The sequence below is a fragment of the Euprymna scolopes genome, chromosome 12 (genome assembly GCF_053919585.1).
Source record: "Euprymna scolopes isolate OS-2025 chromosome 12, ASM5391958v1, whole genome shotgun sequence".
Lineage (NCBI taxonomy): Eukaryota > Metazoa > Mollusca > Cephalopoda > Sepiida > Sepiolidae > Euprymna > Euprymna scolopes.
The window spans coordinates 89,764,774-89,780,997 of NC_136493.1; the positions used below are offsets into that span (position 1 = coordinate 89,764,774).

The window sequence follows — 16,224 nt, forward strand, 5'->3', positions numbered from 1 at the left end:
TAGCTTTATCTTTTTTTCTATTTTGAATTTAGATTCTACTAGATTACCAATGACTCATTGGGTCAATGTTGTTAAATATATAAAGTCTTAGACATTAATTGATAATCGCGTTTGCTACAAGAAAATATGTACTTGAAAAATGCTTGACGTTATAAAGGGTGAGTAGTAGCTTTTGGCTACTTAAAAAAAAAAATAATGCTAATTTTTAAGTAAATAGAGATATTTTTTTGTAAATTTATTCTTTTACAATATTTTCCAAATACATCCGGTTTATTATAGTTTTCTGTACTAGTGCTATTTTTAGTTTGATTTGGATACGCATGATATAGACAAAGGCGTCATCTAGTTTACCTTGTATTATAAAAACTAAAGGGATCGAACACAAATTCATAGAACTGCCCGCCTATGGCCAGCTTTCCAGCTGATTACATCATGATCATCTTCAAGTTCAATGTAAACATTTTTTTGAGCCATTCCTTTAAATTTTTTTTTTTTTTTTTTTTTTTTTTTTAATTACATTTTCACCCCAAACAAGGCAAATTGCCACTTTGGTGTAGGGGGCTACTATCAGGGGCAACAACTACTGGGGTACTATGTAGGGATTTGGGCAGCAAGATGTCGGTTCACGTTACACTTGAACTTCTGCACGTCAGTACTGTTGGGGAAGCAGGGACCTGGAATGGAATTCCAGAGTCTAGCGGTTCTGGGGAAGAAACTATTGGAGTAAAAAGATCTTTTACATCTAGGGATCTCTACAGTGTGGGGGTGGGATTTAGCAGCCTGTCGGATTTGTCGAGGGTGCTCACGTCGTGGGGGCACAAGTGATTGCAGTTCATCAAAGCATTCACCACTAAAATACTTGTAGAAAAGGCAGAGGGATGCAACATTTCATCGATGGGACAGAGGCTGAAGCTTAGATGCCAGTTCAGGGCCTATGAGGTTTGCGACTCTCTTTTGAACCTTGTCAAGGAGCGAGAGACTAGTAGCAGATGCACCAGCCCAGATTTGACAGCAATACTCCATACATGGGCGAATGGTGGCCTTATAGAGGTACAGGATACCTTCGGGTGTCAGTAGTTTTCTGGCACGGTAGAGAGAGCCCACCTTTCTTGCAGTGGCCCTGGCAATGCCTTCAATGTAATTGTTCCAACTCATGTTTCCTGTGAACGTTAGGCCAAGGAGTTTGAAAGATGTACTCTCAGATAAAGAGTCGTTGGCCATTGCTATAGGTGGTAGAGAGGGTTTCTTGTAATTATTGAATGAAACTAGTTTAGTCTTGGCAGCATTGAACGCGACCAACCACTTTTGTCCCCATTTCACCACAGATTGGAGGTCTTCCTCTAGTGTTTCTGCCATTTCTTTAGAAATGTGTTCATTCATCTTCCTGTCGTGCCTGCCATAGAGTGTAGTGTCATCAGCATATATACCCATCTCAGAGGCAATTTTGTCGGGGAGGTCATTTATGAATATCAGGAACAATAGAGGTCCAAGGATAGAACCCTGGGGCACCCCCGCATTTATATCATATTGTTTAGATGTATGACCGTCGAGGACAACCTGGATTTTTCTCTTCTCTAAGAAGGATTTAATTATGTTAAGTATTCTAGCAGTGATACCGTATGATCTAATTTTCCTGAGGAGACCCTCATGCCATACCCTGTCAAAAGCCTTAGATATATCTAGAGCTACCGCTCTGCCCTCCCCCGCTTTGTCCAGTGAATGGTATATACGTTCAGAGATCACAGTTAGGATGTCTGCTGTGGAACGGGCTTGTCTAAATCCATATTGTTTGTCAGTCAGAAGTTTAGCATCTGTAAGATGATGGACTAGAGAAATAATTTTACTCAATTTTCATCACTAACGATTGCTTTGCTGTTGTCTCGGTGACCACTGTAAACTCGTTAACTCTTATTCTCAAGTGGCCTTCTGGCCTTGATAAGTGGTGACTCCCTTAAAATTAAAGACATTTTGTTTTTTCTAAGAAATTTTATCACAATCGCTAAGTCAATAAAGATTTGGTTCCGAGAAGGACAGGTTTTTTTTGTTTTTTTTTTTTAGATTTAGCTTTTGAAATATTTCTTAGCTATAAATTTTCAGCTTCATTAAAAAAAAGAATATGTTTCATATGTATAAATGTTATTGCCTTAACAGTTTATTTTGTGGAGATGAAGTGACTGCCTTTTTTTCTTTTCTTTTTTTTTTCAATTTTCTTAATTTGTTCGAGCTGAGGATGGAATATCCTACTGGATGCTAGGCATTTACCTACTATCTCATCCGTTCCAATCGAGAGAATGTTTTTAAAGATTCTAACCATGCCTTTAAGTGCAATTGTTTGTATCAGTTCACCCAGTATATTTGCCAGGAAGTTTTTGAAATTTTTTTTCATGAGTCTGGTTGTTCCTATAATTACTGGAATGATGAAGATCTTCCTAAGATTCCAGTTTCTTTTCATGGTGTACATAAGACTTTGGTATTTTGTTATCTTTTCTCTCTCAGCTCTGTTTAAATCAACATTATTGAGGAGACTAACTTCTAAGGTTGCTTATTTCTCCTTCTTGAGATTATGTCAGATTTAATAGCTTAGTTTTCTAAGTATTTAACTGCAGGAATTGCATAGTCATAATGGATTCTGTATGACGTGTATATTGGCTGACCTTGTGTGTTAGGGAGCTGTTCTCCCAGAAAGGATTTATTACCTGTCACTTGGCCTTCCATCACTCATGTGGAAATGTTGATGGGACTATATAAATTCTGTTTTCCAGTTCAGAATGCTTATTTTTGAGTTGTTTAATTTTCACCAACATTAAAAATTGATCTTTTTTGTTTCGTTCTTTTAAAAGTTATTTTATGTTGAACTTTTTTTTTAAACTGAGTAGAAATTTTTTAGTTCTTGTCTCTATGTTAAAAGATGAAAATCAAGGAAAGTCTGTATGAAATATGTACTTATGACAAAACGAAAACATCATATTCCAAAAATCATATGAATTAAGTAGTTTTAGTTTTTTATAAGAAAACTAAATTTTATGAGTAACCAAAAAGCAACTATCTTGTCTTATTTTAAAATCAATCTCAAGAAACAAAGGGAGATAACTTAACAATTCAGACTTGCAAGATTTTTGTTACAATTCCTATAAATTCTCATTTTCTTTTTTTATCGTGGACAAGAACTGATTCTTTTTTTTTTTCTTTCATATCTGGGATTCAAGCTGAGATGTATTATAATTTAAAGAAAAATCTTTATTTTTTCCCTCAGCTTTTTGAATTCCTTGGATTCGATAAATTGGATTTAATTGAAAAACTACTCCAGAATCGTCGGAAATATGTATGTGCGGCTATCACTACAAACAAAGAACAATCATACCAGACAGCCAGTAAGTACACAGAGTGGGGTGGAGGGATGAATTCATTCAAAAACATACATGTTCTCTTTTATTTTCTGATGATACGTCCATCCTTGAACATATTATCTTTCTTATAGATTATATGTATGTAAGTATAAATTACAATAAATAAATATAATATAAAATAAGAAAATTAAAAATAAATTCACCCCTATCCATCTTGCACTCACCTTTATATAGAATGTGTTTTACATGATTAAAACATGATTAAAAATTACAGCTTCTCTTCCAATTTTTAATCATGTTTCAATTCCTTTTGATGGATTGATTGTTACTATTTCTTCTGATGAGTTAAGGGCAAAATAGATTCACTAATTGATATAATGATTAAGTGAATGATTTTGTGCTACGAAATAGATACTGTCCAGAATTGTAAATGTCAACTGAATTAAAGGAATAAATTATAAGATGGTCAACATCATGAAATTTTTAATACAGACATTTGTCATTCATTCACTATATTGCTCTATAATTACATTGAGCTTCTTAAATAAGGATTGGTATATATTATGAGGAAATAAAATAGACTTCCACAAATATTGAGTAAAATGATTCATAATTTTGAATTAAAAATCAGTTTCAAAAGCAAAATAAACAAAATCAATAGATTATACGATCGTTTCGGAAACAATGTTTTTATTATTGAACAATAATTTGATAAAAAGTTTTTTTTTATATTTAAACAAAGTCTCCTCATCAACAAAAAAGTGTGTGTGTGTGGGGGGGTTAAAGACACCAAAATAAACTAACATTTTTGTAGTAAGGCAGATATTCCTGGAAATATCAAAAAAAAAAAAAAAAAAAAAAAAAAAAGAGCTTACTAATTTTCATGTTGATGGATAAAATAAAAATAAAATAGGGTGGAAAAATAAGGTTAAGAGAAAATATTTTTAATATTTCTAATAAAAAATATATATATCTTTTTTCCGCCCATTTTTAAAGCTTGTTATTATTTCAGTCCATCTATTCCTTAACATGTTGTTAAGTTGTCTTTGAATAATATATATATATATATATATATATATATATAATCTACACTCAAATAATTACATATTGCTGTTTATTTTAGAGTGGAGGATAATAACTGTTTAATTGGAGGTGCAGATAGTAGGTCTTAGAAACACAATGTGAAATTTAGAATAAATGAAATAAATAGATCTAAAATCATTGGAAAATGAGTCCCACACTTTTTAGATGTATCATTAATAACATTTGACTTCTTTTTTATTTTATTTATTTATTTATTTTTTATTTATTTATTTTTTTTTCAGAAAAGAAAATAGATGCTAGTAGTTCCCACCCAAGTTATGGCTGCCAAGTAACAATTCAGGTAAATAGAAATCTTAACTATTAGCGGCCAGATGCTGCATTGTTGAAAGCTTCTTTTTTTTTTTTTCAGCTTTAATAATCCACAAATTGATTAACATTATTGTAATGTTTGGTTTGCAAAAACCAGTTTTCTGTAAATCAAACAAACATCTGAAGAATGTTATACAGTAATTGAAACATTGTAACATTAAAAAGCAACATGAATATTTTAGTATGATTGTAAAAAAAATTTGAAATGTTTTTGTTTTCATATCAATAATTTTATAGTCTGTTGATTAAAATAAAAATAATAGAAATTCACTGTGAAAATGAAATTCAAAATGTGATTAAAAGATCGATCAGACACATGCAGTGTATATATATATATATATATATATATATATATATATATATATATATATATATTAAATAAATATTTATTTGTTTAAAAATTCTAATTTTTGGCTCATGCAAAAGCCTTCACCAGGAGGATTTAGTCAATATATTTTTTTTCCTTATTTGGTATGATGGTTTTTGCCTCAGTCTCTAGTTGTTGAAGATGGAGTTTGGATCATTCATTTCAGTGTGTAATTAATAAAAATGTTTTCTACTCATTTTTAGTGCTTAATAAACAGTGGATTTCTATTAATTTGACCACGTGTGCATGACCGAGCGCTTATATACTGAAATGAATGATACACCCTCTATCTTTGACAACTAGAGACTACGGCCAACACTATCATGGCAAATAAGAAATTACAAGAAAAATATTGTCTAAATCCTCCCGATGAATAATGATAAAAATTAGAATTTTTAAACCTAATATATAAACGGCTATATATTTGTTTGTCACCATATTTTAAAACTCTATCTCCTCCGAAACTGAAAGTTGCAGAGTGGCGCTAGAGGCGTCATACGATTGGATTTTTTATGGATTGTTCTTTTATGGGTCTTTAGCCGCTTAAAATTGTTTTTAAGGGGTAAAAATTGAAAAAATCATTTAACATTTTGTACATTCATCTTAGTTGATTTTTAATTTTTAATTAGTTCATATGTATGTCACGTTGGTACAGTGGTAACGTCATCAGCTTTGAATGCTACAGTTTCGGTTTCGATTCTAGTTGATGTTCTTTTTACTTTTGAAATCACGACTCTATAATAATACATACGAAATCTGGACAAATTAAAATATATTTAAGCGTATTTTACAACCGGGCAAAGCCGGTAAATTTTATGAAATTATTCGTTCCTCAAATGTTTTTCTCAGTAAATTGATCATATCACATGTTGTGTGACATTTGGCTCTGTCCCACTAAAACCAAGTTGAACTCAAAATAACTGGTAGTTGTCAAATCTGCAATTAAAAATCATGTCAATTTAAAGTTTACTGTCTCTAAATAAAATATATATATATATATATATATATATATATATATATACTAGCAAAAGTACCCGTCGTTGACTGGGTTCAAAAACAGTCTACAGAAAATGGACTCTGATTTAGTAAAGTATGATAGGTTATGAAAAGGAAGGGTTGTAAATTTGGGTTGAATTTGGGGGTATCAAAACCAAAGCAAAATATGATGAAAGTAAAAATAAAATAGATAAACCCCATAATTTATTATACCATACCTGTTCACACTGAAACACTTATCACAATATTCTGTGGATCTATATTAATAAACCTTGTTAAACTTTGTAACATATTTCCATTCTATGGAGGTCAGGCACGAATGAACACCCCATAATTTTATTATACCATATTTCTTCAAACAAAAACATAATTATCAAAGTATACTCACGCAGATAGATATAAAAAGTCTTTATTAAAGTTTGTGCCTATTTCCATTCTATGGAGGCCAGGCGCGAATGCAGACCCCACAATTTTATTATACCATCCCTATTTAAGTAAAAACATACTTATCAAAGTATTCTTATGTACATCTATATCAGAAACACTTGTAAACGTTTTTTTTTAATTTTAAAATTTTTTATTTCCATACTTTGTGAACCAGGTGCGTATGCAGACCCCACAATTTTAATGAACCACCGTTCTGCCAGATCAAACATACCCATTCCTGTGTCTCGATACATCTTCTATCATTATATTTAATCAGTTTTTTAAAATAGTCAACCATATAGGAGCCTATTCATGACCAGACACACACACACACACACACACACACACATTCAGCTTTATATTATATATATATATATATATATATATATATATATATTGTGTGTGTGTGTTTGTGGATAAGATACACAATATCCCATAAAATGAAATATCGTGAAGACGGGATGTAAAAAATGATCAAAGGAAAAACAAATTAAGCACAAGATTAAATTATCAACCAAAGTTGTGTTTATTAGCGTCTTAAATTCTTTCTTGTTTTTTGCAAACAGTTTCAGGTCGTCCATGTACATTAGGAGGTTCATTCTTTCATCTGTATTAGTGAACTTGTATCCAGCTTGGCATTTTCATTAGTATATTGTAAAAGGACATCATGGCTATGATGAACAGTAGTGATGATAGGGAATCACCTTGCAAGATACCTCATTATATTTTAACCTCAGTTATGTAATGTCTATCAATTATCAGTTCAAGTCTCCGTGTCTTCATTGCATTTTCTATTAAGTTGATCATCTTGCTTGGTATTTTATAGATTTTCAGGCATTCTATTATCCATACTTGTGGGATTCTGTTATATGCTTTCTTGTAGTCGATCCATGCCATGGCCAAGCTCTTTTTTTCTACTTTTTACCTCCTTCAGGATTCTTTGGTCTATGTATAATAGGTTATGTGTTCCTCTTTTTCCTTTTTGGCACATTTCTGTTCCACGGGAAGTAGTCTGTGATTATGAAGGGAATGATAAATTTGTTCCCTCAGTTGTGCTGTTAGTATTTTCCACATTGTAGGTAAACATGTTCTAGGCCTGTAGTAGCCAAGGATGGTTTCTTTTTTATTTTTCGTCATCCATTCTGGTACATGTGCATTTTGAATATTCGAATATTCTTTTTATCATTATTATAATTATTAGAAAAAGACAAAGTCCTTACCTGCTAATGTGCATGCTGAAAGTGACACATTGTGTGAATTCCTTATCTTGTGGCAACTTTTAAACATTCATTACATTTTTAAATTACAGACTGAAGAGGAGAAGCAGTTGCTGAAGCAAATCCGGAAAGAAGTGAAAAAAACTACTCGCAAAGAATGCATCGGAAATGAAAATGTTTCCAGTAGTTTTGATCCGGTAGGAATGAGAGCCCAAAGGTAAAGAAATTGGTTTTCTTTCAACATTTTTAAAACAATTTTTGGTGCTTCTACATTATTGGTAAAAGATTTTGTAGTCGATAAATGAAGTTTTCAGATAAAAAACAATGGTTTCAACTGATTTTTTTGTCAATTCTAATAAGTTACAATGGTACCTTTCAAATTATGCAGTCGAAATTACCTGAATTTTAATGAATTATTAAACAAAACAACTTTAATCATGTTAGCAGGTAAAAATTTTCTGCCATCTTGTTTTAAATCAAAATGGAAAATGACCTCCCTTTTGAATTTTTCTGTGTTTTATGGTCGTTTTCATCAAATTCTATTTTTTATTTTCTTTAATAAATAATTTTCTATCTTATCAATTTTCGTAAATTTTTGGATATAATCATCTTAAAAATACTAGGAATACGTAGATACCATTGTTTTCATGTGAAATTCAGTATTACAATTTCCGAAATTTTGTGCCAATAGTGTAGAAGCGCCCAATTTTTTTTGTCCATATGTATACTATAAAAATAATACCCGTCCCAGGATGGGTAAAATTAATTCCTTGAACAGAACAGTTTTTGCACCACTTCTATGTCACTTTACAAAGATCAAAATTAAGATATAAAATCTTATGTCTAGAATCTTTATTTGGATATTCATCATTATTCAGCACATCATTTTGATTGCAGAAAATGTTCCAAATTTGTGCCTTACAGTTGGGCTTAATTTTGGGCATAAGAATAAATTGAAATTCAGAAAATGTTGTTAAATTGCTGTCTAATGATTATGGATCAAATTTCATGCAAATCTGCAATATTTGAATTTTTAAATGGATTGCTGGGTCCATATTAAAAAAAAAAACCTTTTAAATCCTTCCAAATAAAGTGAAATTTACAATATTATTAATTAATGTCTCATAACTATTGTTGACATTTCATACAAATCAGTGTTTTACTTGGATTTTCATGATCCTATTGAACCTCCTCTTTGATCCCTTTGCATAAAACTAAATTAAATTAAATATACTTCACATTAAAACCCTTTTTATCTGTTCTGAAATTCATAATGATTAGTAAATTAGTTTAGAAGTGAATCCTGTACATAGAAATATATAAATATATAGGCATTCAGGTGCTTCTTCATTATTAGACCGAAAATCAAAATACTGATTTACTAGTAAATAATGGTATCTACTTAATTGTAATATCACAATAATATATCCAAAATTTTTGGATAAATGATAAGGTAGAAAATTTGATTATTAATAATGAAAATAGTTTTTGAAGAAAATTAGTAAAAATTGAGTTTTGCTAAAAGAAATAAACAGGAGAGCTAAAATCATAACAAGGAAGGTAATTATTTTTTGAAAACTTTAAAAATCTTAGGTCAATTTAACAAAATTCAATTTTTGCTAATTTTCTTCAAAAACTATTTTCATTGGTAATTCATTTTCTACCTTGTTGTTTTTCATAATTTTTGGATATGTTCATTACTGTGACATGACAATTCAGTAGATAACATTGGTTTTACTTGAAATTCAATATTTCGAGTTTCGAATTTTGCTTTAATAAGGAAGAAACACCAACATTCCTAATTTTATATAAATAGATTAAATTACTTTACAATAATATATTAAAAATATGAGTTAATAAGGCATATTTTTATTAGTGTATTGTGGCAACTTATATGTGGATTTGAATTATTTTTTTTTTGCCTACACTGTAGCATTAATTAAAATACTTTAACCAAATTCTAATTACAGAATTGATTACCCCAATAATGAGTGATCTTTTCTGACCAGTTGTTCAACTAAAAATAAAAAAAACAAAGCGTTCATGACATATGACATGTTTTTTCAAGCATTAAAAGCGTCCATGTTTTATTTTTTTTGTTTAAGTGCTTCAAAAATATAAATACAATAGAGATTTTTGGCACTTGTACAGTTTAATCAAGGCATTAAAAAATGAAAATATCAAAAAAAGGTTATATTGTATGTATCCGTTTTGACTGAAGATTCTGCTCTGAAAAAAATTTTTCACTTAATTTGATCAAGTAGTTTTTTTTTTTTTTTTTTTTTTTTACAACGGAAAAACACGTTTTTATGACAGCGTGTTGAAGGTAGACATCTTGGAAATTTTTTAACACATCATGGGGCGATAACTCAATTTAAAGCGCTGACACTCCCTCCTCATCTTTAATACTAGCCTTTTTTCCTAAAAATCAGACCTTTTGCTCAGTATCATAACAAATTGTTTTTTTGCTGTAAAAAAAAAAAAACTACTTGATGAAATTTAGTGAAAAATTTTTTTCAGAGAACTTCATTCCATAATGGATACATACAATTTAAACTTTTTTTTTTTCGATATTTTCATTTTTTAATGTCTTTATTAAACTGTATAAGTACCAGATTTTTTTATAACTATATTATTTATTTAAATCCAAATTTTTAATTTTCAAAATATCCATGTTTCTAACTGTATGTCTGGGTTACCAGATTAGGCTGTCTAAAGATATCAGCTTCCTGACCTGAAATATCGCAAATATTGATGTTATTTTTTTTATTTCATTTCCCTTTTCAAAACTTAACCATGCGCTGTAAAATCAAAAACAACAATAATTTTCTCTAAAGCAACCCAACCACGAATAAATATTTAAAGATATAAAGAACTTTAACAATAAAACTTTTACCAAAATAACTGAATTCAGCATTAAATAACTCAAAGAGTAATATTGTATTGCTTATCTTCATAAATGCACACCAATGCATTACACTAGTGTATTTAGACATGAAAAAAGCTATTGGCTTCTTTGACAATATCAGAAGACCTCGACTAAGTGACAGGATGTGATGTAAGATAGAAAACAAAAAAATGTCTTCTGTTCCTCTGATAGAGTTCAAGTAAAACATTTGGATTTAAATAATATATTTATTTAAAAATAAATCCACATTGTGATAGGTTTCTAACCATTTTAAAATTTCAAAATGTTTATGCTTCTAACTGTACTATTAATGAACTGATTAGCTTTGATTTTGAAACTTCTTGTATAACAACTGCTTCTTTTTTTTTTTTTTTATATATTAAAACTAGCTTTCAACCCGGCATTGCTTGGTCATAAAATATGCTTTATTATGATATTTTAATTTATGATTTCGTATTTATTATTATAGATCCAATTCTTTGTTCATTATTATATTGTACCCAATTTATAGAAGTGATTACCTGGCATTGTCTGATTATGAAATACACTTAAATATGATATTTAAATTTAACGCAGATTTCGTATTTCCAATATTTATAGAACCAATTTTCTATTGAATATTGTACATATATATACACTCCTGATCAAAAATTTAAGACAACTTGAAAATCTTTGAAAAGAAACCTTTTTTAAGGATAGATTTAAAATTCCTCCCACTTAAGGTTACCAATACTACCACCTAAAAGGTTATGGGGAAAAAGCTACATTCCAAACGTTTGATTCAGAAATTTTAATTTCTATAAAATGAGGCATTTTACTCTTGATCAAAATTCTAAGACCAGGGTTATAAATTGTTTTTTAGTTCAGTTACAGATTAACAATCATTGCGTAAAGGTGTCACCATGCCTAAAGCAAGCAAACTTACTGAAGTTGAACATGCTCGAATTCTAGGTTTCCATGAGCAAGGTTTGTCACAGCGAGCAATTGCAGTTAAGTTAAATCGCAGTAAAACTGTGATTTGCAACTTTCTTAAGAATAGTAAGAATTATGGAAAAGTAAAATCCACTGGTAGACCCCCCAAAATTTCTCTTGCATTGAATAGGATAATAAGATGGGTTGTGAAAGACAGAGGACTTTCTACTAGTAAAATTAAGGCAGTCATAGATGCTGATTGCAGTCCAGAAACCATCAGACGACATGACAAAAGGCATGGTAAATAAAAAGCGTGAACAAATTCCTCGGCTGCTTCCACATCACAAGACGGACCGCTTAAGGTAATACCAAACATGAGACATTGAGAAGTGGAAGAAAGTCCTGTTTTCTGCTGAGAAAAAATTCAGTCTAGATGGTCGTGATGGTCTTCCAATGATATTGGCATAACAAAAACATGCGTCCTGAAATTTTTTCCACCCGTCATAGTGATGGAGGATCCCTAATAGTATGGGATGCCTTTTTTTACAGTGGGACGATGGAGCTCCAGGTGGTGCAGGGTTGTCAGACAGTGGCTGATTATGTTAGCATGCTACAAAAAGCATTGTTTGTGTGGGGATGGATGGTTATTCCAACAGGATAATGCTGCAATCCATGCTGCATGATGGAACTTTTTGTTTTTGCAAGAAAATGGGGTCCATCTCTTGGGACGTCCTGTATACTCACCAGACTTGAACCCAATTGAAAATATTTGGGGACGGATGACAAGAGATGTTTATTGAAATAGCAAACATTATTCAACAAAAAATGAACTTCATGAAGCCATCTTCAGAAGCTGGAGCAGCATGCTCTGCACCTTAATGGAAACACTTATTTCTAGCATGCTTCAGTGGAGATAGAACTCATTATTAAATTTGGTTGTTGAATGTTTTCATACACTTTTCGTACAATCTTATAGAATTTATACGCTTATAATTAGTCTTATAATTTTGATCAAGTGTTAAATGCCTTATTTTATAAAAATGTAAATTTCTGAATTAAATTTTAAAACGTAGATTATTTTTTTCCATAACCTTTTAGGTTGTAGTATTGGTAATCTTAAGTGAGAGGATGTTAAAATCTATCGTAAAAAAAAGGTTTCTTTTTAAGGATTTTCAAGTGGTCTTAAATTTTTGATCAGGAGTGTATAGAATTGATTACAAAAGTAAAAAGAAAAAAATGACTTGGCTGCCATCAGCTAGAATCCAAACCAAAACATAACTCTTCAGCATTATTCATTACCATTTAAGTCCATATGTATATAAAAACTTAAAAAATAATATTGTTAAAGGTATAAACAAATATTTGTGCATGCATTAGAAACATAAAATAATGATGAATTTTTTATGAGACCATTCTCTATTTTCACTTAACAATTTAATAAACAAAACAAACCTCAAAAAATGACAAATTCAATTTTATTTTTTGGTGGGGGGATTACATTAGAAACATAAAGTGACAAATAAAAAGCAAATCGAAAATTTCCTTTATAAAAAAAGCCAGTAAAAAAAAGTGCCCTTACAAAAATGAAAGGTAAATGTGTAGTTTAGCGACGTAAATTATTTGACAGACAAAAAAAATTATAAAACCTATTTATTTTTATATAAAATATTATTAGACCCAAAGGCTGAAATATCCCCCCCAATTCATTTTTATGTTTTTTATCATCTTTTTATTAAACAAATGTGCAGGCCTTACACATTTAAAAGTTGGCCTTTTTTAGGTTTGACAGATTGGCCTTTTTAAGGCCAAATTTGGCATTTTTTACGCTCTTTTATTACAAATAAAATATGGCAGCTAAAAACATAGTTCATGTAAGAGCTTAAAAAGGCCAATTTGCCAAACCTTAGAAAGGCCAAATTTGAAAGTCAATATAGCGGCCTTGGATAATAAATATAAATTATGAAAAAATGATAAAAATGAAATTTTTTCTGGTTTTATTTCAGCCTTTGGGTCTAACAATGTGTTTTATATAAAAATAGTTTTTATATTTTTTTTGTCTGGCAAATAAACTACACATTTACCAAAATAAAAATTAAATGCACGCATTAATATTTATAAACGTTATTTTTCTTAGGTCCACAAAATCGTGAGTTTTCTTAGGACAGTGATTCCTTTCTTCTGAAATATCTGGTGGAGAGGGTATCAGATACTTCTTTTTGGGGGTGATTACATTTATCCGTTCTTTTATTTTTGAAATTGTGGGGGTATCCATGTTACTCATGATGAAAATGATTAGTATAGAAGGCATGTTTCTAAACGGAACTTTATGTCAACCCAGGCAATGCCGGGTTCCCATGCTTATATATATATAGATATATATATATATATCCAGGCTTTGAGATGTTATATATATATATATATATGCTCTTCAAAAGGTTTTTCATTGAGTATGCATGGTTATATCAAGACTAGTGTACAATATTATTATTTAATTTGTATGTTTTATTAATTTTAATTTGTATTATTCACAGGGAAGCAGCTCTTGCCATTTCTCAAAGAACTCCTGTGTTTGGCAGAATTGGCAGAATTTCATCACCAAAAGAACAACTTCCTTTTGTCTTCGATTCAATGGCAGAGGCAAAAAAATCATCAGCCTTCATCGGAAGTTGCAAAGTAAATATTCATTTTTTTATTTATTTATTTTTTTAATAATCTACAACAATTTGAAGATTTTGTATAAAAACAGGAAATGTTTTCATATTATTTACATTGTTGGGACCACTATTCTCATCTTTAGTGTTATTTTTACAACGTTTCAGTCACTGTAACCTCTGACCTTCTTCAGATGTATCTTCTCAAAGTCTGGGAATTTGCACGGAATTTCGAACAGAACCCTTTATTTAATCCACAGGGGTAACAGGCTCTTGTACCGTTAGCCATGATTGGGTAGAAGTCCTAAGCAATTTGTTGTTGTATTTTTAGTGTTGTGCGCACTGAAGATTGAACCTTCAACCTCCACTGCTGAGTAGAGTACTTGGTAAAGTTACACTTTCAGCGTCAGAAGAACTATCAGATGAGATGTCAAGTTGTGCGGTGAGATAAAAGGCGACTCTGACTGACTATGGCAGGAGGGTGGCTAGAAGGACAGCCGACATTGATCATAAGGTAATAGAACCCATACACAGCAGAAATGCCATGAGGCTGGAAAGGGATTCCCGTCTAAATAAATAAGGGAACAGTCAATGGGCAATGACTGACCAAAGAAGAAAAAGTAATATGGATGGGAGTCTGACCTTTTCTTAGTTTGGCAGGGGCATTGGGGAGGGGGGGGGGTCTAGGGATTGTTTTTTTATCAATAGGAGAGGGGTGCAATAAAAAGAATGTACGAACATGTTTAAAAAACGATAAGGAAAGAGGATTAGATATTGTGGATCCTGAATAGCACCAGATTACCCGATAGAACAGGGAAACAAAATATGGCATGGTGGTATGTTACAATCTTATTTAAATGGCTGTTTTCTCTGGCAGATGGTGCTAACAGATCAGTCTGTTTAAAGATATTGACTTCCTGATTCAAATGCACCATTCATCAAAGTTTTTGTCACGTTATCTCTTTACAAAGATTAATCATGTTCTGCAAGACAAAAAAAAACAAAAACAGTCCCTCTATTCCTACCCCCCCCCTCTTTCTTTTACCCCCCCCCCCCTCATTTTCTGACTCGGTTAATAGGGCATCAGAATATCCTCCTTCAGAGACTAAAAGTCCCTCAGTGAGGGCCATCTGTTGGCCGTGAGTGGCTGGATCATGGTTGTTGAGCAAACCTTAACCTAGGTACAAAGAGGACATGGTCCTGCAACACACCACTTTGGTCCTTACCTGGGCTAGACGGGCGGTCGAAGAGGCCTGATCCAATCAATCAGCTGGTTATGTCAAGCCCTAATTCAAAAGACAAAATGAACATCCACATAAACACACAAGTATCACAAAAAATATTCTCCTAACTACCGAATTGAAGGACGGCAACTCTAGTTTGAAGCAATGGATATATGACATTGTTGTACTCTCCGACTTTTCTTACTATTTTCTTGGGTAGTGAAACAAGAAGGAAGAACGAGTGCTCGTGGACCCCCCTCCAAATACCAGTATACTATCCCTGTATCTCTGTCCTATGAGAGCAAATGAGCCCCCCCCCCTCCCTCGTATTTCCCATTAAATTCGACTCCGCAGCGGGTGGAGTGCGGGGACAATGAAATTTGAAAGAAAACATTCATGGCAACAAAATCAATCAAGAGACCTGACACCGAATTCGATTCTGACACTAAAAATAGGAAAATCTTCCAAAGATTTATTATTCTGGAAGCAGTAGGCAACATCCTGTTGATAAAACTCTCTCCATTTTTAATACAAAGGATAATTTCTACAAAAATAACACCCAAAGCAGTTAAAAATTTCTGAAATGGGACAATCCCAGTGAAAGTAGGAAAAAAATATGCTCATGTTCTACTAAAAATGGAAAAATTCCATGACAAAAAAGTTAAAACCTATCCCCATGGAAAAATAAATACATCAAAAGGTGTTATTCGAAACAAAGAACTATCCAGTCATTCAATTGATGAAATAAAAATGAAACTAAAATC

At 31.5% G+C, this 16,224-nt stretch overlaps 1 protein-coding gene across 2 annotated transcripts in view; it reads left to right on the forward strand.

The window, feature by feature from the left end:
- The window catches only part of LOC145291416 (activating signal cointegrator 1 complex subunit 3-like), a 958,449-nt gene that overhangs the window by 19,781 nt on the left and 922,444 nt on the right, over nt 1-16,224 (forward strand). For both annotated transcript variants that reach the window (XM_080137231.1, XM_080137232.1), the window contains exons 4-7: nt 3,254-3,371; nt 4,673-4,731; nt 7,859-7,983; nt 14,118-14,259. In XM_080137231.1, the coding sequence (XP_079993357.1) occupies nt 3,254-3,371; nt 4,673-4,731; nt 7,859-7,983; nt 14,118-14,259 (444 nt within the window). The remainder of the gene's footprint in view (nt 1-3,253; nt 3,372-4,672; nt 4,732-7,858; nt 7,984-14,117; nt 14,260-16,224) is intronic.